This window comes from Dendropsophus ebraccatus, chromosome 2 (assembly GCF_027789765.1).
Source record: "Dendropsophus ebraccatus isolate aDenEbr1 chromosome 2, aDenEbr1.pat, whole genome shotgun sequence".
In the NCBI taxonomy this organism is placed as follows: Eukaryota; Metazoa; Chordata; class Amphibia; order Anura; family Hylidae; genus Dendropsophus; species Dendropsophus ebraccatus.
In genome coordinates this window covers 58,484,800-58,510,039 of record NC_091455.1, presented here as the reverse complement: position 1 = coordinate 58,510,039, position 25,240 = coordinate 58,484,800, and the positions used below count along the sequence as shown (strand labels likewise).

The window sequence follows — 25,240 nt, the reverse complement described above, 5'->3', positions numbered from 1 at the left end:
CTTCCCATAGGAAATAATGTAAATGTGGTTCCAGCAGCCACCAATAATTACCTACAATACTTATTTATTACACTGAGAAGTGCTCAGTATAATCACTACAGTACAGAACAGCACTATACTGTACAGGACATTAAACAAAAAATGTTCATTAGAACCAGCAATTATAGTACAGTAGTCACCAACTCCTCACCCATCCTTTACTGTATAGCGTCCCCCCCATCCAAGCACTGTAATGTATGGGAGATGGTGGTGCACTGCCTGTACTACTACTGCACTGTATATGCACTCCAGCAGTCTTATACAGCACTGTACTGTATGTGAAGCCTCACCACTGCTTAACTCGCCAGGTACAACCCACTATCCACGCTCGCAAAAACGTTCGAAAAAACGAGCAAAGTTCAAATTCCAAATACTACTTCTGGGTAAATTTTCGTTTGAATACCAAGCAATTCAAGTTCCAAAGCGTTCAAAAACCGAGTTATTACTGTATATCTATATCCACATCCTATTGTACCTACCACATGGGAATAACTGATAAGCATGTATTAGAAAAAATAAAAATAAGCTGGCAGCACACTTCTTGACCTTTTCTACTATGTTACAGAGAGATAGAATTGCTTGATGACTTGTAGTTATAAGCAGATACAGTAATGCAATCATCAGTTAAGGACGTAACCGGATCTCATCAGGAGATGAGGCTTTCTTCATCTCCCTGGAGCTAAAGCCACATACATCAGTCATTAAATAACAGGGCAAATGCCTTGCATAAACAGGTAGGCCTCCATTTGTTAAAATAATAAAATATGCAAAATTTGTTTTGTTTTTTTATTGCAATAATGTCCCAATCAACAGCATATGCAAACTGTTCAAACAACCACTTGTTTTACTGTTCTATTTTCAGTTAATGCATTTTTAAAGTGGGTGAAAGGGATGAGACAAGCATTTCATGAAAATACATATATATATATATAAATCAAACATTTAAAAATAGTCATGAAAACATATATATATATTTACCGCTTGCAAAGAATACAATCAAATGAAAGTGCAGTCAGTCTTTCTACAAAAGCATTTTACATATACACTTTAGAAACTGCCTCAGGTATTCATTAGAAACGTCACTACTGTTTGGAAAATGGTTAATATATACTGTATATTAAAAAAAAATAACTAAATTGTCTGGCATCACCTATCAATGTGACAAAAGGTATAATTCAGAAAAAGGAAATAAAACAGTATAGGTTGGGGGCAGCTATGTCAACCTCAGCATGAATACACCACACGCTATAAAAGTGATCTGAAATGAAGCTACATAGTAAATGTCCATTGTAAGGGACGTAAGCCACTGTTATCGATGCCTGCAACAATGGGGTTAGTAAAGGGTATTTACATTTATAATAGAGTGAAAATAATCTGATTAATATCGATATATCATCTATTGTCTTCTAATGTCATAATATCCTCTATACGGATCTATATTGCTTCTGCTCACATACAAGTTTAGGAACCATCTTTATTTAGCTGGTGATATTATTTTGGAAGGAATGTTTTACGTTGTGTCCCACAGCGATATACAACTTTAACGTATGTCCTATGTACAGCTGTCAGTCACATGAATGCGGATTTATACAGTCGTTTTTCAACATGCCACTTTCAACACCGTTTGGAAAAATAATGAGAAGTAACAATCCGCCAGGAACACCAGGAGTCCCTTTATGAAGAAACCTTAAATGTTTGCCAATAAAGCAATAACAGAGAATGACATGAAGCCTGTTCATAGGTCAGCTAGTGTCGTCAGTGGCTGTTGTAATAAAAGGAATAAATGTTCACAACCATTTGTATTACTGCTCTTACGTACTTAGAATAATAAAAAAAAAAAAGGATCTAAAACATTTTACATTTCTTCTATAGCTCCTTTGCCTGTTTGTTCCATGGTTGCAGACTGCCAACAAACCTGGTGTGTAGTATAATCGTACAGTCATACTCCCTCCCATCTTTCTCTTACTTCCTTATGTACATACATTCCTAAAGAAACTATTCCACAAAACATATTCTGTGCTTTCCCTACAGTATGTAAACAAATAAGGGGTTTTTATTGATTAAAAACATGCTGGTTTTTTTTTTATTTTAGTTTATTATGTAGCTCGGTGCATATTCACACAGTTCCCCTGCTCCCAACATCACATCAGAGATACTGGCCTTGCAGGTGGGAAGGACTCCGTTACAGGCATTTTACGTCAGTGTTTCATGTGAATGCAGACCAACCAAAGGCCAGACTGCTTCCTGGCCACATGGTTCACCTTGCCACCTGCCCACTAAAAATGAAATACCCCAAAGCTGCAAAGAGTTGAGAAAGGCCGATAAGGATGAACATTATACTGGAGGGTAGTGTAGATACTATTAGATTAGTGTTGTATTTTTTTTTACCCCCTTACAAAACCTAAAACTGAGGAAGAACTGGAAGACCGTATGACTGCAGGTTTAGACCACACAGGTGTCTACTTTATATATATATATATATATATATATATATATATATATATTATATATTTTACACACACATATAATCAGTGTTTCTTAACTCGAGTCCTCAAGACCAACTAATAGGTCATGTTTTGAGGAATTCCCATACAAAGAACAGCCGTGGTGATACCTGATGCACTGACTATATATCAGCCATAAAGTACTAAGGAAATCCTCAAAACATAACCTGTTGGTGGGCCTTGAGGACTGGGGTTAATAAAGACAAACTGCAAAGTTAATTTCTATATTTTAGGCCAGGTTCACACATCATCTGACTAGGTAACAGAACGGCCGATGTCAGCGAAGGCCGGCTGACCTTCATTTCTCTTGGATTTGAATGCGGGCGCACCCGTGTGAACCCGCATCCCAATTCGCCATTGCACACAATGGAGAGTACGGCTGGAGCCGCACTCTCCATTGTGTGAACTGACATATCTATGTGACCACTATTTAATGCATGGTTCTCCAAACTGCGGCCCTCCAGCAATTGCAAAACTACAATTCCCATCATGCCTGGACAACCAAATCCAAAGCTTTAGCTGTCCAGGCATGATGGGAGTTGTGGTTTGTCAAGAGCTGGAGGGCCGCAGTTTGGAGACCCATGATTTAATGAATACAGGCCACACAAAAGTGACGTTAGTTTTCCGTGCGGGCGGTTGGGACCCCAGCCGGAGAGTATACCATGTGTATGCACTGCAGCCGGGATTCCACTGATTAAAATACAACACAAATTGCAAAAGACACAGTGTGAACATAGCCTTAAAGTATAACGTGTAAATGTAACATTTCAAACAACATTGTAGAAAACCAATAGTACAAGTGATTTTAAGAAACTCTGTAATACCTTTTATTAGGCAAAAGAGCTTCCTTCTGTACTAAAGATTTCTATGCAACAGGTTTGAGTGCTGGATGGAGTAATTTGTTACTATCAGTTGCTGTACAATTACATTTCCCCAACACATGATGAAAACAGAACTTCTATGGGACAAATTTCTTACTGGCTTTCATTTTGGAACGTGTAATAAATCAGTATTTTTTTTTCTGGTTCTTGGTAGATAGCAACACAGAACATATATAACCACATTAGGACTATAGAAAACAAATAGTTTTGATTATTTTTAGAGGATTGTAACAAGCAACATTTTTTTAATGCAACCTTATTTCCATATTTCACACTTCCAATTTTTCTTAGAAAAATCACAAAACTTGTGGCGTTCACAAAAGTTAACTTTGCTAAACTATTGCACTTTTTTCACGCTTTTTTACCTGGCATATATAAAACAAAGGACTAAACAAAATGAAACAATTAGAATGGAATGTCCCACTGTGACTTGTGAAATGGCTTTTAGACCATTAGGATCTTGCTTCAACGTGCTATGACCTGTATACAGAATATGGGCTGCTGAACAACGCTCTCCCCAAAGAACAAGAGATACCACAAAGCAGTAACTTGTTACAGTTAAAAATCTGCGTACAATTTCTCTTAAAATGTACAGAAAATATAGAGCTTGTAAAAAACAAACTACAGTAAAGTAATGAATGGAGTTAAGACCATCTAGGTGTCCACTGGATTTGTTGCTGAAAGATAGAACTGGCAAATTGTTTATTAACAAATGCTACATTGTCAAGAAAAAAAAAATATCAGCAGGCAATAGTTTCATATTCAAGTGCATCATCATTTTTCTCGGTAATAGGTCAAGTATGCCTTTAAAGATTCGGGGAGAGGTAAGCTCAGAATTCTCTCCCGAAGAAGGTTCTGTGGAGGCTCCTCGGCTTTCAAAGCTTCATTGTGATCCTTTTCTTCTTCTTTGCTGTCCTCGTCAATCTTTTCATCTTCATCACTATCTAAGGCTTGAGGAATTAGCTGATTTCCTACAAATACATAGGTGTTTATGCGGCGTCTACGGCAACGCCGACGCTTCCGTTTTGGTGGTGCTTTTGGAGGAATTCCTTTGGCCTGCATTTCATCGTTTATGCAGTTCCTAAGTGTACGGCGAATATAGATACGTGCCAAGTCCTGTAGGCTTCTTACTGTACAGGCAGCTGTGAGAAAGAGACATTCTTTAATGGCAATCATCATCCAATGCATTATTATTGCGGTTACACAAAATGAAACAATATAAAATATAGAAGACGTCTTTGACGTAATTGTACTGGCAAAAGATCTCGGAGGAGAACTGACAAAATCACGTATAGCCCTGCAAGTTACATTGCATTTAAGGAGTCTAACCAAGAAGGAGTGTCCAGGACCGATTTTTGAAGGATTTCAGCCATTCCAACCCCCACCCCCTCTGCTTAGTCATGTGACTGGAAGCTGGCTTATTATATGCATACAGGCACTGCTTCATGGCATGATGCACAAAAATGGAGTCATGGATAGTTTCAAATGGTACATCTAGTGTCTGGCGTGTTCTCTGTAATTTATAGCTACAGGACTCATGATGCAAACTTCTGGTCTACAGCAAAAATGCTATAGATTGCAGAGAGTCAAAGACCAAGTCAAGTAGGCATTAAGGAATGGTATGGTAACAGGAAATAATGCTGCCTGTGAAAGAAGGAAAAAACTGCTTTGGTAAGCCTTCAGCATTACTGCCAGGCTGACAAAAATAAAAAATAAATGAAAAGAAAACTATTTGTTATGTCAAGAAACCTTAAGATGTAAGTGACTACTTACGCAATTTCACAGTTTCAGATTTGTGATTGTCATTCTTACTTGGCTGCATCAAGGGGGCAAAAGAAACAGCTAAAATGTTCTTACTTTCCCATGTATTCTGTCCTGTTCTCTGGATCTGTGTAAGCTAAAGGGTTGAAATCAAACATGTTAATGTAGTTATACAAACGTAATGGTTCGTTGTGCCATCAATAAAGATGTATTATGAAGAGTGATTGTGAACAAAAAGAGTTAAAACTGAGTGATTTATTTAATGAGAGACTTCATGAATAAGTTCTGTCAGCATTCACCTGTAGCATCTATCAGAAACAATGTTTCTTAAAGCGTAACTATAATTTCAGTAGCCAAAAAATGAAATTCCTCAAATAAAAAGCCCATGTGTTACCCTTTAAAAAGAGCCCTAAACTGCGATAGTGTGTACGCTCGCTGAGATATCCCCAGTTGTTTGGCTCAGAGGAATAAATTATTTTTTCTTCTGGCTGAAAGAAAGTGGGCGTGGCCTATCCCTCATCTCCCTGGCTGCGTCCCTCTATCCACTGACCAGCACCTTAGCAGATGTATCACACAAAGTGGGATTAGATACAGCCCCAACATACAGTATCACAATGTAAGATTAGATACAGAGCTCCAGCAGATGGTATCACACACAGTGGGATTAGATACAGTCATCTGCTCTCATTACACTGTAGGATAATGTCAGCTCCAGCTCTTCCCCTGCGCTGCTCCTCACACACAACACCCTCAGCTCTGCTTAGTCACCTCTGTGAGGGGAGGGGGGAGAACGTGCTGCTAGGAGGTGGGGGAGGAGGTTTTGTTTATGTTTCTCTCTGTGTCAGGACTGTTATCTGATCCTCCTGTCAGAGTCCGTACTCTCAGGGATCTGCAGGGAGGGGGCGTGTTCAGCAGGAATGCAGAAATAAGTCACAGCCAGAGAGGGCTATAAGGGCTTAATCAGCCTTATGTATTTGAAAAACTGTTCATTTTAGGTTATTAATGTATATTGGAAAGATTTTTATCATGACCTAAGCTAACTAAAACTGAATGGTCAAAATATTTTATAGTTGCGCTTTAAAAGAAAAACTGAAATAACTGAACTGTATTCCTGAGCACCGGCCGGGACTGAAGCACTGGAGGGGGGCCGGCCCATCCCCAGGGTTTAGGCCCCGACTCTGGTGCGCACAGATTTTATGGGGAGGCACCACACCCCCACATAAATCCTGTGAGCCATCGGGGATTTTTAAGACCAGTGAAGGAAATGCTGGTCTTAATAAATTGTCCCCATAGACTATTATACATTAAATGATGATTGTTTACCACTATTATTTGTAGTACTATTAAAAAAAAAGTATTCAGACATAATGTCATACGTCTGCACAACAGAAAACTATGGTCACTGCAACATTTATATTATATACGTATATGGTATTTTTCTCCTATAGTGGCAATATTGTGTGTAAAAGGATTACAAAAGGTCTCACTTACCATTTGATGCGGCACACCCACAGAAAAATTTAGCACAGTTTTAACAGCACTAAGTTGCAAGCTGATCTGCCTTCTGCTCATTCCAAATGTCAGCGCCTGCTCTTCTGGCAGCCAGTGCACAATGTGGACATACATTAACACTAAGCACATACAAGGTGGATCCTGCAACACTGACTAGGGACTGAGACTATTTCCAATATTAACTACTATACTATTGAAATACAAAAGGACAGTGAAACCTCATTAAAATGATCAATAAAATTTGTGATATTTTGGATCTTAACCAGACCAGATTGCCTGTTTTCTTCTGATAAGAGGGTGGACTTCTTAAAGAGGTGGTGGTTTAAAAGGCTACAGTGTATGAAGTTTTTTTTTTTTTAATCTAAATACACGCTTACTGGTAACTTTGCCCAAGCTTTCTTACAGACAACTTTCACTGTACATATGAAAGTTATCTGATCTACATTCAGGATTCTGGTGATAGGGTTGTTTCGCACTACGGAATCCGTGCGGATAAATTCCGGCAGATTCCGTCGCTTGTACCCATTCACGGCAGCGCGCCTCTCCGCCGGCTCCATAGACGCCATTTAATGGCCGGGCCGATTCCATTGTCCGACTAAAGAATTGACACGTCAGTTCTATCGGCGGAAGCTGGAATCCACCTGGCCATAGAAGGGGGTCTATGGAGCTGGCGGAGAGGCGCGCCGCAGTGAACAGGAACAGGCGACGGAATTTTTCCCTACGGATTCCGTAGTGTGAACCCACCCATACAGCTTGTCCATAAATCTAGCTTGGATAAAAGAAACGTATTGAAGCAGTCCAATAAAATCCGGTATTTATTGTGTTAATTACTTAAAATTGTTACATACAAAAAACGTAGAAAAATGCTATACGAGTTTCAGCCCGCTGTGAGCCTTGAACACAGCATGCAGATCTATGTTGAAAGACAGCGATTAACCAAAGATCTAGTGTTTGCTCGCTCATAGGCTAATCCTGGTCTCTATTACACAGCAAGATATCTGCCCCATTTGGCAAATCTCTGTATAATAGGGTCTTAAATATAATTGTAGCAGCTATATGAGAATATGTTAATGTACAAAATAAATAAAGTATCACCTGGTCTTCAATAGGCATAACTAGAATTCCTCCAATTTTCAATAAAATTTTCATGTAATTTTCATGGTCTTTCTGGACACCAGCACCACAATAAATACGATCATATTGTGGACTGTCTGATGCTATCTCCAAGCAATTTCCAACAACGAAATTGGGCTCACAAAACTCAAATCTGAAATGCAAAATGTGGTCATCAGTATAATTTTATCAGCAAAAATTTAGATCTGCAATTTTAATCCGCCGAATCAGCCTGATTTGGCGGATTATTGCTCCATGTAATAGGGCCCTCAGGGCCTTAACTGCAATCTGGCCTATTACACCAACAGATCTAACAACAGATTATCTGCCAAAGATTTGAAGCCAAACCCAGGAACTGACTATAATCAGAGAACAGGTCATAAAGGAAAGACTGGATTTCTCCTCTTTTCAAATTCACTCCTGGGTTTGGCTTCAAATCTTTGGCAGATAATCTGTCGTCAGATCTGTTGGTGTAATAGGGCCTTTAGAGCTGCTAGATCCCTGGCTTTAAAAGAAGATCAAGATCACAACTCAGGACCTGATCTAGCCTAACAGCAGGCTGAAGTTGGAGTACTGACAGCTCTAAGGCTAGGTTCACACTTAGTTTTTGCTGTTCAGTTAACATTTATTTTTCTTTAATTTTGAGCATACACAAAAATGTGGTTGATCAAGTTTTTCTGTATGTCAAAATTAAACATTTTACAACAGATCTGTTGAACGAACAGAAACGTGAACGTAGCCTTACTTCAACCAACAAGGAGGAGGTCCTGCTGACCGTCTGAAGAGACAGAAGGAAGCTTTTTGATCTATAGTCCTTCTTCTGTCCCTTTATGGCTTTACTTGACCCAAGAAGTGGGGGTAGCTTGGACATTTCAAGCCCTTTAAGATGGTCCGATGTGTAGCCGTATGCACAAATAGTTGTGCGGCTAGTGTGTATTGTTTGTGCGGTCGTTTAATTGCACCGTGTTCGGCTGCACATCTCCTCTTTAATCAGACAGATGTGCAGCTGATAATGATTTTACCAGCTGCACAAAAAATCCATTCAGCCTTTTGCTCGGTCGTTTTCTAATGGCCCTATTCCACTGGCCATCTAGAGGAGCAAACGAGCGTTCTCAACGCGCTACAGTGAGCGGGTGAGTGCGGGAGGGGCGTCAGGGAGCTGCGAGGGGGGGGGGCTGCCTGGGTGATCGCTGATCCAGGCAGCCCATAGGATACAGCAGCGTCTGCTGCCGATGCTCCTATTCAACGGAGCGACGGCAGAAGTTCATTGCTGTATCAGTCGGTTGTTTTTCAACATGTTGAAAAACAAGCGACTGCAACGATCAGCCAACATGAACGATGTCGGCTGATCGTTGCACTCTATTCCACGGGACGATTATCGTTCGTAACGGCCGATAATCGTTCCGTTGATTAGGACCTTAAGGGCCGATTATCTGGTGAATGAGGGTTCCTGGGAAAGCTAAATAACAATAATTGACCAGTGTATACCTTCTCTTGGACTGTGAAATAAAGTTTTGATGAGCACTTGTTCATCTAAAACACTGTTGTGCCTCAAACGAAATCTGAATCAAGCCACCCCTTATAACATCAAAAGTGTTTACATTTTTACACTGTCCCTATCCTAACCTTACCTGATCTTAGAGGTGTACTTCGGACAAAGTGTATTTTTATTAATTTATTTTTGTCAAATTAATAGATGTCAGAAAGTTATACAAATTTGTAAATTACTTTTATTTTGTCTTCTAGCACATATCAGATTCTATATGACCACAGGAAATGGTGTCCAGAGCAGGAGAGGTTTTCTATGGGGATTTGCTACTGCTCTGGACAGCTCCTATCACGACCAGAGGTGGCAGAAGAGAGCAAAATGTCAGAGTGGAAAGAATACACCACTTCCTGGAGAACATACAGCAGTTGATAAGTACTGGAAGGTTTGAGATTTTTTTAAAGTAGCAATTTATAAATTTGTATAACTTTCTGACACCAGTTGATTTAGAAACATTTTATTTACCGGAGTATCCCTTTAAGCATTAGAATACCACTGGCTACTTCTGTAGTGGTACATGCTATTGAAATAGTGAAACAAATAAGTTGTGAGGAATGTTTACTATAATTCTAATAGATGGAAAATACATTTTCACCCACTGACAGTTGCTATAAACAATAGTTTTGAATGAGAAAAAATAACTCAGTATCTGTGCTTGGACACAATGAAAATAATACTGTTGCCTTTCAATTTATGAACATAGATTATCAGGGTAGCAGCCTATGGGGTGGGGGAGGAGACAATACATCTTTATAAACCTCTGATTTCCTAATATACAATCACTATATCGGTTTAGTTAGAAATAAATGCAGTAAAGATTGCCGAGGCCATAACTAATACTATTTCTGACGTGTTTCCATTTTGGAATAATCATCAGAAACACAATGGATTTTATATCCACTGCTTGGCATTAACAGCCCTAAGAGCTGCCACGATATCTCAATAATCAATATCACCGACAAATAAATATATATTAAATTAGTCCAAGAACTCACTTGTCAAAGCTATCACTGTACTTAATGAAAGCCTCCAATTTTTCCTTGGCGTATTCCACCACATCAGAATGAAGCTCAACTCCATGGTTAATGCCAAATGGACCTAGGACATAGAGAAAGGCAGGTTTTACACAGTTCTATAAGAAAAGCAGCCATTTCCCATTAAATGAGCTATAAAACGTTACATCCATGTGTCAAAAAATTATTAGAGTAGCTGTCACTGTAAAAAAGTATTGGCCACAAGACAAAAGCCCCCCGGCTGATCTTCTGAACCAAACTTAGGTCACCATAGAGCCTCCACAGTAGAACTGATGGAGGTCTTTGCATCGTGACCATAATACAGACCCTTAAACGCCACTATATATTTTTGCTGTGTTAAACTGGCCACAAAATAAAATATTTAAAGAAACAAGTACTTCTTAAACTGTGCGAATTAGAAATACACAAAACACTGCTGTAGACAGCTTAAAGGGAACCAATCAGCCCAATCGGGCTGATATAGTTCCCTGAACTGCTGTATACAGCTCCTGCAGCAGCCATGGCACATACCAGCCACGGCTGCAGCAGTAGCTGTAAACACGAAAAAAAAGCAGTTTAAACCCCCGGGCGCATGACAGGCAGCGGTGGGTAGGTAGTCATCTGGGCGGCTCCCCGCACGTATCTAGTGACTGCTCTCTGCCTGTCAGCCTGCTCCGAGGGGATGAATGACAGGCAGAGAGGTCCCTTACTGGCCTCTCTGCCTGTCATTCATCCTTTCCGAGCACGCTGAGAGGCTAACTACCTCCCCGCCACTGCCTGTCACGCGCCCGGGGGATTAAAGTCCTTTTTTACATACAGCGATATACGGCGGTTCAGGGAACCATATTAGCCTGATTGGTTCCCTTTAAATGTTACAGAAGGCAATAGAAAATATCGGTATGCTGGTTGGTTTTATCCCTGGTTTGGCAGCTCTGTGAAACTTTCCAATACATTTTCCAGGCAAGGACTGCGGGTGTGAACGGTCATAACTTTTGCTCTTGAAGAGCTATAGTTCAATCCAAGTTTGACTGTAAATGCAAGAGAATTGTAGCAAATGTGAGCACTGGCTTCAGTCACTGGGCTGCATGAACAGTCAGTATCAAATACTTTATACAAAAACAGGAATGGATCCATTCAGAAAGAAACCCTTGCCAATCATCCATTTAGCAGGGCTCTCCAGCCTAATGCTGTGTTTACACGGAGCGATAATTCGCCCAATCGTACGATTAACGATATCAAAACAACAATGTTTTTTTTAGAACAATCAGCGTTTAGACGGAAAGATATATCGTACGGAAAAATCGTTTTGCGATTATTGCAATCACTTAAGTCTATCTCGCACATAGGTAAAATTGGTGAATAACTGTTTACACAGAACGATCTGCGAATTTTTTGCAAACGACGAAAGACGATTTTAGAACATGTTGTAAGATCAAAATGAACGATTCCTCGCTCGTCCCTTGATCGTTCACTGTATTTACACATACGATTATCGTTCAAATTCGATTGTTATTGTACAAATTTGCACGATAATCATTCCGTGTAAACGCATCATAACTCTGAACCAATCCAGTACCACCTGTGGTGTAAAACATAGTGTATTCACGTGGGCTATCCGTATATAGCGGCAGCCTGGCGATGACTATAGAATAAGTGGAGGGTGACTCAGCGTACTACTGCCTGCTGGTTACAGAACTGCAGCAATGAGTGCCAGTTCACTTTCCGATCATCTCATCACTTACGAGGTTTACCCAGAATTTATTTGGTTAGTTCTATGACCAACTCAGATACAAACACCTCCTAAAGTGCTTACAATAAATATTACATGCAGGCTATTAAGGTCAATGGGACCTAGGCATGTCCGTGCACATATATGTTAGGATCCCAGTTTGACATGCCATGGATGGCACAAATATGATGAGCAGCTTTGTAACGGCACAAGGTGGGAGAAGGTGTAGGGGGTTTCAATAAATGTAACAGCTCTAAACATGGTAAAACCATTACTCTCTACGGCTTGACTCAAATGGGGTATTTGCATCTCATAAAGTTATCTTTGCGCCATAAAATATGAGGTAAAAAAATACTACAAACCAGAGAAAGGGGATAGAATTATCCCAAGAATGAATGGTGCAAACTGTGAGTGCACGGTCATCATTCCATTCATACTCTATGGGGCTCTGTGTTACTGGACATGAGGCACTCAGCGATGTTCGGCAGGTCCGATAGAGAATGAACGGAATACTGGCCATTGGCGGGAGGTGCACATTTATTCCTGGGGCAGTTTTTATCCCCATTCTCTGAATCAGTTTGTTGCCCAATAACTGAAGAAGTAGTAATGGATGTCCTCTGTCCTTGAAATACAAAACAATAAGGTAATGCTGAAAGACGTGTCCTATTTTTTCTATGATTGGAAAGTCCCATCTGTTTATGTTATGAAGACCATATGGAAGGGAACAGTAAACTACTATCGAAACCAGCAAGATAATAGATGTGAAACATCATGACAATGTTGTAGATGAAATGAAAATTAGCAGGAATAATGTTAAGACATGTACCGTACATTCTACATAAAACATTTGCACACTATACGAACTCTATGTAGGTTTCTGTAAGTAACTTATTTTCAATGGTTATTCTTTAGAGCTTTTATTGTTCAGTTGAATGTACATTGTTTGTTGAGATACCACAGCCCCTACTGTATTGCTGCACATAGTCATAGATCAGTTTCTGACTTCATTTTATTTTTCGCTAGTTAAAGCGCATCTGTCACCTGCAGTCTTAGGGCAGAGGACATGAGGGCCCGCCTTTTTGGCACTGTCCCGAAAAGACTAGATACATGCAGAATTATAGAGCGGTATACCATGACAGCTTTTCTTAACTAGTATCAGGCAGTGGAGCCAGGTTCATAAGCGTGTTTTTTTTTTTTTTTGGGGGGGGGAGGGGGGGGAAGACGGACAGATTTGCTTTAAATATATACACACAAAAACAAAGTGATAGATTCAATATGAAGGAAATATGTTACAAAGCTGTGATGGCACAGAATACGTGGGTGCTAAATGTGTCAAACACCCCTTCAAATCCTGCTGATCTGGGAGTCATAACCCAGCATGCTACATAAGTTTACTACTTCTGTGTAGGATGTGACGTAGACTTTGTGCCAGACATTTGGAAAATACATAATGCCAAGAAAGCTGATGAGCAAACTTGTGCAATAGCGGTGCATGGCTTTGTTCACATCAGCATTTGTTTTCAATTAAACTGAAATTGCTGGTAAGAAATATCAGTGATGCTATGCCTTTTATCAAAAGTACTGGAACCCCAACAAATCCCATTATGAGTCAATGTGGTCATAACAGTCATGGCCCTGGTAAGAATGAAAGTCATGATGGTAATAGAGAACATAAAAGATGACAAAAGATAGATTTAAAAAAAAAAAAATAGTGCAAATTTTTAAGGGAACCTGTCACCCCCTGTGCCAGGGTTACAGGCTCCCGACCCCCCGCTACAGCCCCCTATACTCACCTGATCCCGCTTCTGGATCCGGTCGGGTCACGGAGATCTCAGCCGCTGCAGCCCAACGCGCGCGCTGATAGATGAGTCCAACGCTCATAGAGAATGACAGAGAGTCCAGCGCTCCGTCATTCTCTATGAGTGTTGGACTCATCTCTCAGCGCGCGCGCCAGGCTGCAGCGATTGAGATCTCCGTGACCCGACCGGATCCAGAAGCGGGACTCGGCAGGATCAGGTGAGTATAGGGGGCTGTAGCGGGGGTCGGGAGCCTGTTACCCCGGCACAGGGGGTGACAGGTTCCCTTTAAGAAGACACTAGAATAGGGAACAGTGAATTAACCATTCACAATACACACATGCACGTTCGAGAATCCAGCCTACCGCAAAGGGCTGTAGGGCTTGTCAAGTCTTCTCTTCTTGCAATCTTGGTTAACCACCACTATGCTCTAAAAGCAGTGATCTGGCTGGTGTGTATATATTATACAGTCTATATACACTGAGAGTAAGATTTATGAATGCATAAACCATGTCAGGAATCTACACCTGCTGAGCTATAAAACGTGGCATTGTGTGCTGCTTTTTTAGACCTTCTAGCTGTTTCACATTGCCATTCTAGCTTTAAAATGCCATATCATGTGTTTATATGATTTTTAGATTCAATAAGTCTGGCAATATGATGTTTGGGTGTGGTTGGTTACATTCAACCCAATTGTTAACTAAATTCACTTAAAGGGGTACTCCAGCACAAAGCTTTTTCCCAGTAATTAAAACACATTACAAAGTTATATAACTTTGTAATATACTTCAATCACCTATCTGCCCCCCTTCTCCATCTTTTCCCTCCTCAATCCCCCACCAGGAAGGGAAGCAAACTCATTCTTACCTACTGACTGTTGACCCCAGGCTTTTCTGTGGCAGCCATTTTAAGACAATGACATCATCAAGAAGGAGGCGGGTCTAAGCCCTGTTAAGCCAGCCTCCCTTTGTCAGATGACACAGGTTGCTCAGCTCTGATTGGCTAAACACGATTAAGCCACCAACTGGAGCTTCAGGGACCTGCAAACAGCGGGAAATTTAAATGGAGACAGACTCAGGAGGGATGGTAAATGGAAAAACTATGTTTATGATTGATTTTTTTTTTTTATCAGCACCGGAGTACCCCTTTAACTGGTCAATTTAGTAGCTAAGGTGGCAATTACTTAACTTTTTCACATGGGCCGAGGTAAGCCTGAATAACACTTATAATTTAATAATAATAATAATAAGAATAATAAAAAATATTAAAAAAAATCTGTGCTTATTTTGATTATCTCTAATATTAAATGCTGCTTGATAATCTGAAATAAACATACCTGTGACACAAATCTGCAAAAATAGAAGTTATTCGGAAAATGTTATTTTTACAGCAATGTGCAAATGTATGTTACTTACAGACACACACACACACTTGTATTAGGTAAACATGATGTCATCAAAGCCTTATGGAGTCTCTTTAAAAGTTCTAATAATAAATAAAAAATTGAGTCAAAAGGTTCGACTGGTGGGGGTTGGGGTCTGACACCCCTGCTAATGACTAAAATAAATGGGCAGCAAAGCTCAGTTGGTGTATGGATATTCAGGAAAAGTCAATAAAAACTCTCCTGACTGCCTGTGTGCATCACCTGGGGCTTTGGGTCACTTTGGCTATCAGTTGAAGATTTCTGGTAAGCTAAGTTGTACAAGGAAGTGTTATATCAGCAGACCATTACACAGGTAAAGTTACAACATACTTTACACAACAGCAATTGTAAAAACAGTATTATTACATTTAAAGAAACAGAAAAAATGGGTTTACCTAAAATTAAGCCCACCATTGTACTTAAATATCCAGTTCCACTACCAAGATTAAGAAAAGACAATCCTGGTTGAAGCTTTAAAGCCTCCATGACTTCGGAATAGATGCAAGGTGCAGACAAGTGTATGTTGCCATGCTTCCATGCCAAGTCTTTATAAGCATTGTCCCTGTATCCTTCCAGGTAATATTCCCCTCGATCAATTGCTCTAAAGGCTTGCTCTACTTTCTCAGTACGTATATACTGTGCTTCCTTTAAGTTATCGATCAGATCGTCATTGTCTTCTCCAGCACTTACTGCTCCTCCCATGTTCTATCAATTGCTTTTAAAGGATTTGGTGAGACATTCGCCAAGTACAGAAGAAAGTGTCAGCAGATCAGTCACGTTTGTGAGCTCAGGTCTAGCAAGTCATCAGCGCACCCACCGTAACCGCACCCTGTAGAGGAGACAAAATGTAAAGGTTGGGACACAATTTACCATGTGTTTTAATAAAAAAAAAAAAAAAGAACAACTTACAATCTATCTCACAGAACACATAAAGCACACCCATGACAAAATAGCAAAAAAAAGGTATGTTTTTGAATTATATCTGTAATATAACAAATTACTTTTCTATAACCTTTGCTAATCCGCATCCCCGTATGCATTCCCTGTATGAAGGTCAGAGCAAGTTGTAGGCGTCCGGAGTATGGAAAAAAGATACAGTATAGTGGCGCTGTACCCAGAAAAACACACCTTATTCACCCACCTGGCCGCCCTTGTATCCTATCGGTATAACTGTACCTCCTTCCCTGCCTCTCAGATCTTGCTAATGTCTAATGTTTTTTTTTATTAATTTTTATTCGGCGTGCATTGGAAGAGGGGTCGTCTTATACTGTGAGTATATCCCAAACTCTATAAATTTAACGGGGGTCGTCTTATATGCCGGAAAATACGGTAATTTTAACACCATGTTATAGAAAGCGAGGGATATAAAGTTATTTATTATAAGGTGTAATGACCCCTATACAGTTTCACTTCTAACACCATCACCTATATCACCCCCCCCCCTCTTTACCAACCTTCAAGTATGAGAAGATTGTTGCTGGTCACTTAGCCTGCAATGATATTGCATCCAGAGTGGTATCAGGAAACAAGGCTCCCCATCCCCCCAATGACCTTAGGCCACTGTGATGTGTTCACTGCAGTGATCTTTGCATAGAGGTGCAATGTCCCATATAATGTCACTGTGGCCTTGTCAATGAGACTGAGATGGTAAGGCTGAGAACTCTATCGGGAAGTATATTGCAAGAATTGTGTTTACTTGATGCAGGTTGGTATGCAAACCAGATGGGGAAAGCAAAAATAAAAAGATATTAAAGGCTATGGACACCTCTAAAAAGCATATTTTATCTCTGCTGTGTCCTTACTATGGTGCAAATGTGTATTCTTTATAGGTCTTTTGTTAAAATGTTGCTTAGTTTTTCGTCTACCACCCCTGTTCCTTGTACACAGGTTATATAACTCTCTCCTCCAAAGATGTCTATAGCATTAAAAAAAAAAAAAAAAAAAAAAAAAAACAACTACAGTCCTGCTATCATGTCTGGTATGACTAGACTTATTGTAGGTTTTGCAGGAACAAATAAAGATCTATTCAGAGCTACAGAAGTGACACGTTAAAAATTAAAGTTATAAAATTAAATACAGGTGCTGACATTTCCAGAAGAGACAAAGGTTTGATCACAGGCTTCTCTACAAGTTGGAAGAAAAGAAGAAGAGGGAAAAAACAGGCTATTCAGAACTCTACGTCAGCTTAGATGTACAATATAAAAAGCTTGAACTAAGGTAATGAAATAGCAGATACAATGGGTTGTAATAAAGGCACAGTCTGTCTCTAATGCCTCCTATATATCACTATGCCAGAGGAGAGAACTGATTTATTGCATCAAACCAACTGAACACGAACCAATGGTAAAGATACTTCTTGAATATCTTATTGTTGGCCTACAAAAAAAGTCACATTGCCTCCCACAGCCGGGACATGTGCAGGTCCTGGTAATCGTGGCCTATAATGACCTTTAAATGTCTACTTTAGGGAAGTCTAGTGTTTGTCTATGGAGCTCACATCATAAGCAGCAGGAAGCCCACAGACCTCTGCCCTCAGCTCAGAACTGGATGACAAACCAGTAGAACAATAAAGCTGGGAATGTTTCACTGCTTTTCTAGGTTGATTTGCATAGGTTTGTTATTTCCTGCTGAGTTCTTTAGTTCATGTATGCCTTTTGCAACAATGTTTTGATCACTTTTAGAGATGAGCGAACCAGGTTCGGATTCGAGTCGATCCGAACGTTCGATATTTGATTAGCTGGGGCTGCTGAACTTGGATAAAGCTCTAAGGTTGTCTGGAAAACATGGATACAGCCAATGACTATGTCCATGATTTCCACATAGCCATAGGGCTTTATCCAAGTTCAGCAGCCACCGCTAATCAAATGCCGAAAGTTCGGGTTCGGATCGACTCGAGCATTTTTTCACCTAGAAACCCACATGAGCCCTTATGTTTTGCATCACTAATTGTAGTTTGCAATGACAGGCTGAATTTTTTCATAAAGTACACTGCAAAACCAGAAAAAATTTGTGGTGAAATTGAAAAAAAAAAAAACATTTCTTTTATTTGGTGTTTTTTCGTTTTTGCGCCGTTCGCCCTGGGTTAAAACTGACTTGTTATATATGTTCCTCAAGTCGTTATGATTACAACGATGTGTAACATGTATAACTTATTGTATGTGATGGCTTGTAAAAAATTCAAACCATTGTTAACAAATATATGTTCCTAAAAATCGCTCCATTCCCAGGCTTATAGCGCTTTTATCCTTTGGTCTATGGGCCTGTGTAAGGTGTCATTATTTGCGCCATGATGTGTTCTTTCTATCGGTACCTTGATTGCGCATATGCAACTTTTTGATCGCTTTTTATTACAATTTTTTATTACGATTTTTTGCACTTATGCCATTTACAGTGCGAGATCGGGAATGTGATAAATTAATAGTTCGGGCGATTAAGCACGTGGCGATAAACAAACATGTTTATTTATTTTTATTTATAACATGGGGAAAGGGGGGTGATTCTGACTTTTATTAGGGGAGGGGGCTTTTTTATTAATAATAACACTTTTATTTTTACTTTTACACTTATACTAGAAGCCCCCCTGGGGGACTTCTAGTATAAGCACTCTGATCTCTCATTAACATCTATGCTGCATAGATATGCAGCATAGATCGATGAGATAGGCACATCGATTGCTTCCGGCTGCTGCAGCCGGAAGCAGTCGAGTGCCGAGGTGGGATCAGCGCCATTACGGCGCTGACCCCGGACAGGGTAAGATGTGTGGATCGCTCCTCCGGGACATTGATCCTCCCCACTAGACACCAGGGAACAGCTGCATCAAGTAATGGGATGCAGCTGTCAACTTTGACAGCTGCATCTGATTACTTTATTAGTGGGCACGGCGATCGGACCGTGCCTGCTAATGGCCGCAGTCCTGGGCTACGAGGGGCACCCGGGACCGCGGCGGTTCAGAGCGCGGCCCCGCTCTGAACACGTGGAGACGGCCCTGAACATTTTTTTACCTACAAACCCACATGAGCCCTTATTTTATGTGTCACTAATTGTACTGTGCAATGACAGGCTGAATTTTTGCATAAAATATGCTGCGAAACCAGAAAAAAAAATTATATGCGCAGTTAAAAAAAAAAAAAAAAAAAAAAAAAAAGGCAATTCTTTTTCTTTGGGGGGGGAAGAATCGTTTTTACACCGTATGTCCTATGGAAAAACTGACATATTATATATGTTCCTCAAGGCGGTACGATTAAAACTATATGCAACTTACCTGCATAACTTTTATTTTATTTGATGGCTTGTAAAAACTTCAAACCATTGTTAACAAATATATGTTCCTTAAAATCGCTCCATTCCCAGGCTTATAGCGCTGTTATCCTTTGGTCTATGGGGCTGTGTGAAGTGTCATTTTTTTGTGCCATGATGTGTTCTTTCTATCGGTACCTTGATTGCGCATATGCGACTTTTTGATCGCTTTTTATTACACTTTTTTTGGATTTGATGCGAACAAAAATGCGCAATTTTGCACTTTTGGATTTTTTTGTACTTACGCCGTTTACCGTGCAAGATAAGGAATGTGATAAATTAATATATTGGGCGATTATGCACGCGGCGATAATAAACATGTTTATTTTTTATTTATAAAATGGGGAAAGGGGGGTGATTCAAACTTTTATTAGTGGAGGGGATTATTTATTAATAATACTTTTTTTTTTTTTTTTAACACATATACTAGAATTCCCCTGGGGGACTTCTAGTATATCCACACTAATTTCTCATAGAGATCTATGCAGTATAGTTAAGGGCTGCAGTAAGTTTTCAGATGCAGCTATCAACTTTGACAGGCGATCGGACCGTGCCCGCTAATAGCCGTGGTCCCAGCACTCGGGACCGTGGCGGTTCAGAGCGGGGTTGCCGCGCTGCCCCGCTCTGAACTCCCCCACCCGTGCGAGGACGTACAGTTACGCCCTCGTGCGGGAATGGGTTAAGGGTGCGCACACACAAGATTCGCAACAGATCCGCAGCAGATTTGATTTGCTTCGAATCTGCAACTTCAAATTTGCGCCATCAAATCTGCTGCAGATCCTGTACATGTGAACGCACCTTAAAGTGGTTATCCGGGTAACAAAAACAATATTCTAAACAGTCCCCTTCCCAATGCTGCCCTATGTCTAATATACATGTATAACCTATCTTGCACCATTTCCCTATTTTTTTTTCTCACACTTATCCACTCTGGATGTCCCCCCAAGGGGGCCTTAAACATTTTGAAAAAAATTAAAGGGAAAGTTCTTCTTGAAAAATGTTTCATCTGGCGGGGGGAACACAAACAATCACAACCTTCCTGTCCCCATGCCACTGCAGTGCTGGATTGCTGCTCCGCGATCCCCGGCACAACTGTCGCCATGACCCGGTTGATGGACTGTCCGGTGAGCCAGTCACCGGGACAGTAAATTGATCACTGATTGGCTGAGCGCGCAATCCATCAGCCGGGACAGGCATTTTTCCCCAAATAGTATCATCATTGTGGGGGGGAAATAATAAAAAAAGCGCAAAAAATATATAAACTGCCAATCGCCACAATTGTATTGACTTACAAATGTAGGAGCGAAATCCCATTTTTTTTTTTTTAATTTGAGATGTTATTTTTGTTTTGCAGATTTTTTTTTTTTTTTTATTATAAAATGAAGGATATCATTAAAAAGGTCCCACACAAAATAAGCCCTAATATGGCGTATTATATGGAAAGAGTAATAACTCTTTGAATGTGAGGAGGAACATATTTGCCAAAAATCTTGTATGGGGGTTAAATGTATCTACAATAAAATATTTAAGTTAAAAACCCACTTACAGCTCACACCACAAAATGAATACAAAAAAGTAATTTCATTAAATATTTATAATTTATTTAAGCAATATCCACAATTCATAATTAAAAACACCCATAAAAACAGCAGGGGGGAGCTAAATACCAGTATAGTAGTATGTGGATAATAATTAGAGATAAGCGAACCGGGGTCGGGTTCGAGTCGATCCGAACCCGACTCCGGTTCGCTTATCTCTAATAATAATAAGTAAATGAGCAACAGAGTGCTAGCGCTTAGAACAAAATAGCCACTTATCAATATAATATACAGTAGTTATACTGATGTATACAGGTGCTATGTACCATGCACGGACTAGTCCTCCAAATGTGTTACTTCCTCATGATGTCCCTTGATCTATGGTAGCATACATTCAGTATGCTGTATGCTATCGAGACATAACGTGAAAGAAGCAAAAATCAGATTACACAAGGTTTGTTTACAGTTTGTAACCATGGAGACGCATCTATGTCTATGCAGGAACTATGGATACAATGCAACAAGGTATACTCAGCCTTACACATAGAGAATTATCTGACAGATCATTGAAGCCAAAGCCAGGAACAGACAAACAGAGAAGCGGTCATAAAGAAAAGACTGGGATTCTGCCTCTTCTCCATTCCTGGCTTTGGCTTTAACAATCTGTCAGCTATATCTCTCTGCTAGAGATGGGCGAACCTCGAGCTTTCGGCATTTGATTAGCGGTGGCTGCTGAAGTTGGATAAAGCCCTAAGGCTATGTGGAAAACATGGATATAGTCATTGGCTGTATCCATGTTTTCCAGACAACCTTAGAGCTTTATCCAAGTTCAGCAGCCCCCGCTAATCAAATACCGAACGTTCGGGTTCGGACCGACTCGAACCTGATCCCGGTTCGCTCATCTCTACTCTCTGTGTAAACACATCATTAGGCTAGGAACACACTGGTCACACAGAGAAAATATTTTGTGAGACTTTATTACAGCTTCAACTTGGTTGTTAAAGAGTGCGGCTCACAGCAAAGTCACAAGCTGGTGGATGGTTGTGTATATTGGCTTCTTATTTATATTGATTCAAGCAATAAATGAAAATTCACATGACGTTTCCATCCCGCACGCCGAACCTTCCTCTGTGTACAAGAATATAACAGGGTATTGGGGCTTTACATATGTACAAAACACAACCAGCTCAGTAATACCGTCCGCAGGTGGAGACATCACCCGGGACTTACACCAGTATACTAAATACTGGATGTCTGTGCTATCCTGCCATATACACTGCTGGAATACAGGGAGAGGACAGTGGGAAACTTACACCAATGTGTACTGATAAATGTTACATCTGTGTATAATGGACCCTACTGAAGGAAAGAGAGGCAAAGAAGAGGTTAACAAACTGCAGAGTGACTGGCCAGGCAAGGAAGAGGTTAACAAACCGCAGAGCAACCAGCAAGGCAATGATAATGTAGCTTGTGCCACCTCTAAAGGGGAGGGGGGGTTAACCCTTTGTGTGGCTTTGCACTGAGTAATGTAGGACTGTACTGTGTACTGGCAGGAGAGGACACTGGAGGAGCAGGGAGTGGGACAAGAGGACAGATGGGAGACGGGCAGATCTGTATGGAGGAGAGAAATATATATATATATAATTATTGTGGATAGGAGAATATATGTATGGAGAGGAGTGCATATGTATGAAGGAAAGGTATATATTATTGTGGGTAGGAGAATATATGATATGTATGGAGAGGAGTGCATATGTATGAAGGAGAGGTATATATATATATATATATATATATATATTATTGTGGGTAGGAGAACATATGTATGGAGAGGAGTGCATATGTATGAAGGAAAGGTATATATATATATATATATATATATATATATATATATATATATATATATATATTGTGGATAGGAGAATATATGTATAAAGGAGAAGTGTATATATGTATGGAGGAGAGGAGTATATATGTATTTTAGATAGAAGTACATCTGTATGGAGGAGAGGAGTAAATATGTATGGAGGAGAGGAATATATATGGAGGAGAGGAGTATACATGTATGGTGCAGAGGAGTGTGTGTATATATATATGTATGTATGTATGGAGGAGAGGAGTATATATGCATGGTGCAGAGGAGTATATATATATGGATGTATGGCGTAGAGGAGTATACATGTATGGTGCAGAGGAGTAATATATATATATATATATATATATATATATATATATATATATATATATATATAGAGAGAGAGAGAGAGAGAGAGAGAGAGAGAGAGAGAGAGAGAGAGAGAGAGAGAGAGAGAGAGAGATGTAGGAGAGGAGTATATATGTATGGTGCAGAGGAGTATATATATGGATGGATGGAGGAGAGAAGTATATATGTATGGAGAAGATATATATAGAGATATATAGATATATGGAGAAGAGTATATAAGTATGGTGCAGAGGATAGATAGGAGTATACATGTATGATGGAGTATACATGTATGATGGAGTATACATGTATGATGGAGTATACATATGGAGGTACACATTACTGCATGTGCTTCATCGGGACAGCAGCTCCTCCTGACAGCCAATCAGATCGCTGCTCCCTTTTATTAGGAATTCTTCTCAGTACATGAAAGCTGCAATCTGATTGGTCGCTCCGGCCTCATTGTCTGCGCTGTGCAGTGACGTCATCACTCATCCTCAGTATACGGCACAGATAACTGCCAGACACGTCACCGTCACACATGACGTCAGAGCGGCCCACATGGCCGCAAGCACTGAGACAATGTTATGACATCACCACCTGGCAGACGGGCAGAGGCCGGTGCTCGCCCCCAGCAGCCTCACTGGGTGACAATAAGAGAGAAGTTTCCCGGGCCGGCGGTGACAGCCCCCGCCATCTGGAGCCGGTGCCGCTCCCCGACACTGCGACCTATGTGCGCCAACTCCATACAGTAACAATGAGACGGAGTGTGAGGCGTGCGGGAGAAGCTGCGAACTGCGCCACAAGCCGGGGGGAGGGGAAGGAGTAAGCACCTCTCTATCTCACTAACTGCAGGCTGAGAGTCGCTGCCACAACTCACCATGAGATGCCGGCCCGGTGCTCACACACCACAGCGTGCAGTCTGCGGCCTGGTGACTGTCAGGTGGCGAGGGCAGCGGGCACGGACCGCAGCCTACACACAGGCCTGTCTGCCCGGACTCGTTATTTGTTTTGATGTGCGCAGTGCACTCTGGGAAGCTGCGGGGGGTGAACAGCTGAGAGGATGTAAACAGTGTAGCAACGTGACCGGCTACAGCGCTGCCCAATCACAGCGCGACTATTCCAGGTCGACTGCGGTGACGTCAGAAGCGTGGGCGGGGCCTGTTTGTTAGCTGCCTGAGGTGGTTTATTTAGCAGCACTATTGGCTGTGTGCTCTGCGGTGTCACCTGGCGGCGCCCGAGGTGCTGCCCTGACTTCGTGCTAGCACAGCACAGTATAGCACAGTATGCTGCTCGGGGAGGGGGCAGGGTTGTATTGTGTGCTAACAAGGGAGGACGCCAGATGAGAGTGTAATGGAGAAGGAAAACTAGATAGAGGCAGCAAGGAGAGGAGTAGATGCTGAGGTGTATGTACTAAGGAGAGGAGAACACGCAGAGGTGTATGTACCGGGAAGAGGAGTAGATGCAGAGGTGTATGTACTGAGGAGAGGAGTAGATGCAGAAGTGTATGTATCGGGGAGAGGAGTAGATGCAGAGGGGTATGTACTAAGGACAGGAGAACACGCAGAGGTGTATGAACCGCGGAGAGGAGTAGATGCAGAGGGGTATGTATCGGGGAGAGGAGTAGATGCAGAGGTGTATGTATCGGGGAGAGGAGTAGATGCAGGGGTGTATGTACCGGGGAGAGGAGAACATGCAGAGGTGTATGTACCGGGGAGAGGAGTAAATGCAGAGGTGTATGTACTGAGGAGAGGAGTAGATGCAGAAGTGTATGTATCGGGGAGAGGAGTAGATGCAGGGGTGTATGTACCGGGGAGAGGAGTAGATGCAGAGGAGTATATACCGGGGAGAGGAGTAGATGCAGAGGTGTATGTAATGAGGAGAGGAGT

At 41.0% G+C, this 25,240-nt stretch overlaps 1 protein-coding gene across 2 annotated transcripts; it reads right to left on the bottom strand.

The window, feature by feature from the left end:
- Positions 1–811: 811 nt before the first annotated feature.
- PCMTD1 (protein-L-isoaspartate (D-aspartate) O-methyltransferase domain containing 1) lies at positions 812–24,403 on the bottom strand. Of its 2 annotated transcripts, XM_069957593.1 has the most exons (7): positions 24,232–24,403; positions 21,478–21,560; positions 15,713–16,146; positions 10,352–10,454; positions 7,793–7,964; positions 5,198–5,321; positions 812–4,566 (listed from the first exon to the last, which is right to left on the bottom strand). In XM_069957593.1, the coding sequence occupies exons 3-7, from the start codon at positions 16,017–16,019 to the stop codon at positions 4,199–4,201; spliced, it is 1,074 nt and encodes a 357-aa protein (XP_069813694.1). In that variant the 5' UTR covers positions 16,020–16,146; positions 21,478–21,560; positions 24,232–24,403; the 3' UTR covers positions 812–4,198. The 2 variants fall into 2 exon arrangements, with proteins under 2 accessions (XP_069813694.1, XP_069813693.1); XM_069957592.1 differs by lacking the exon at positions 21,478–21,560.
- Between the last annotated feature and the right edge of the window lie 837 nt (positions 24,404–25,240).

Coding starts and splice junctions, on each gene's coding strand:
- PCMTD1 (XM_069957593.1), bottom strand. CDS start 16,019: ATGGGAGGAGCAGTAAGTGCTGGAGAAGACAATGACGATCTGATCGAT. Junction 7,965..10,351: donor TACAGTGATAGCTTTGACAA/GTGAGTTCTTGG, acceptor TTTGCATTTCAG/ATTTGAGTTTTGTGAGCCCA. Junction 4,567..5,197: donor ATCTGAAACTGTGAAATTGC/GTAAGTAGTCAC, acceptor TCTTTCTCACAG/CTGCCTGTACAGTAAGAAGC.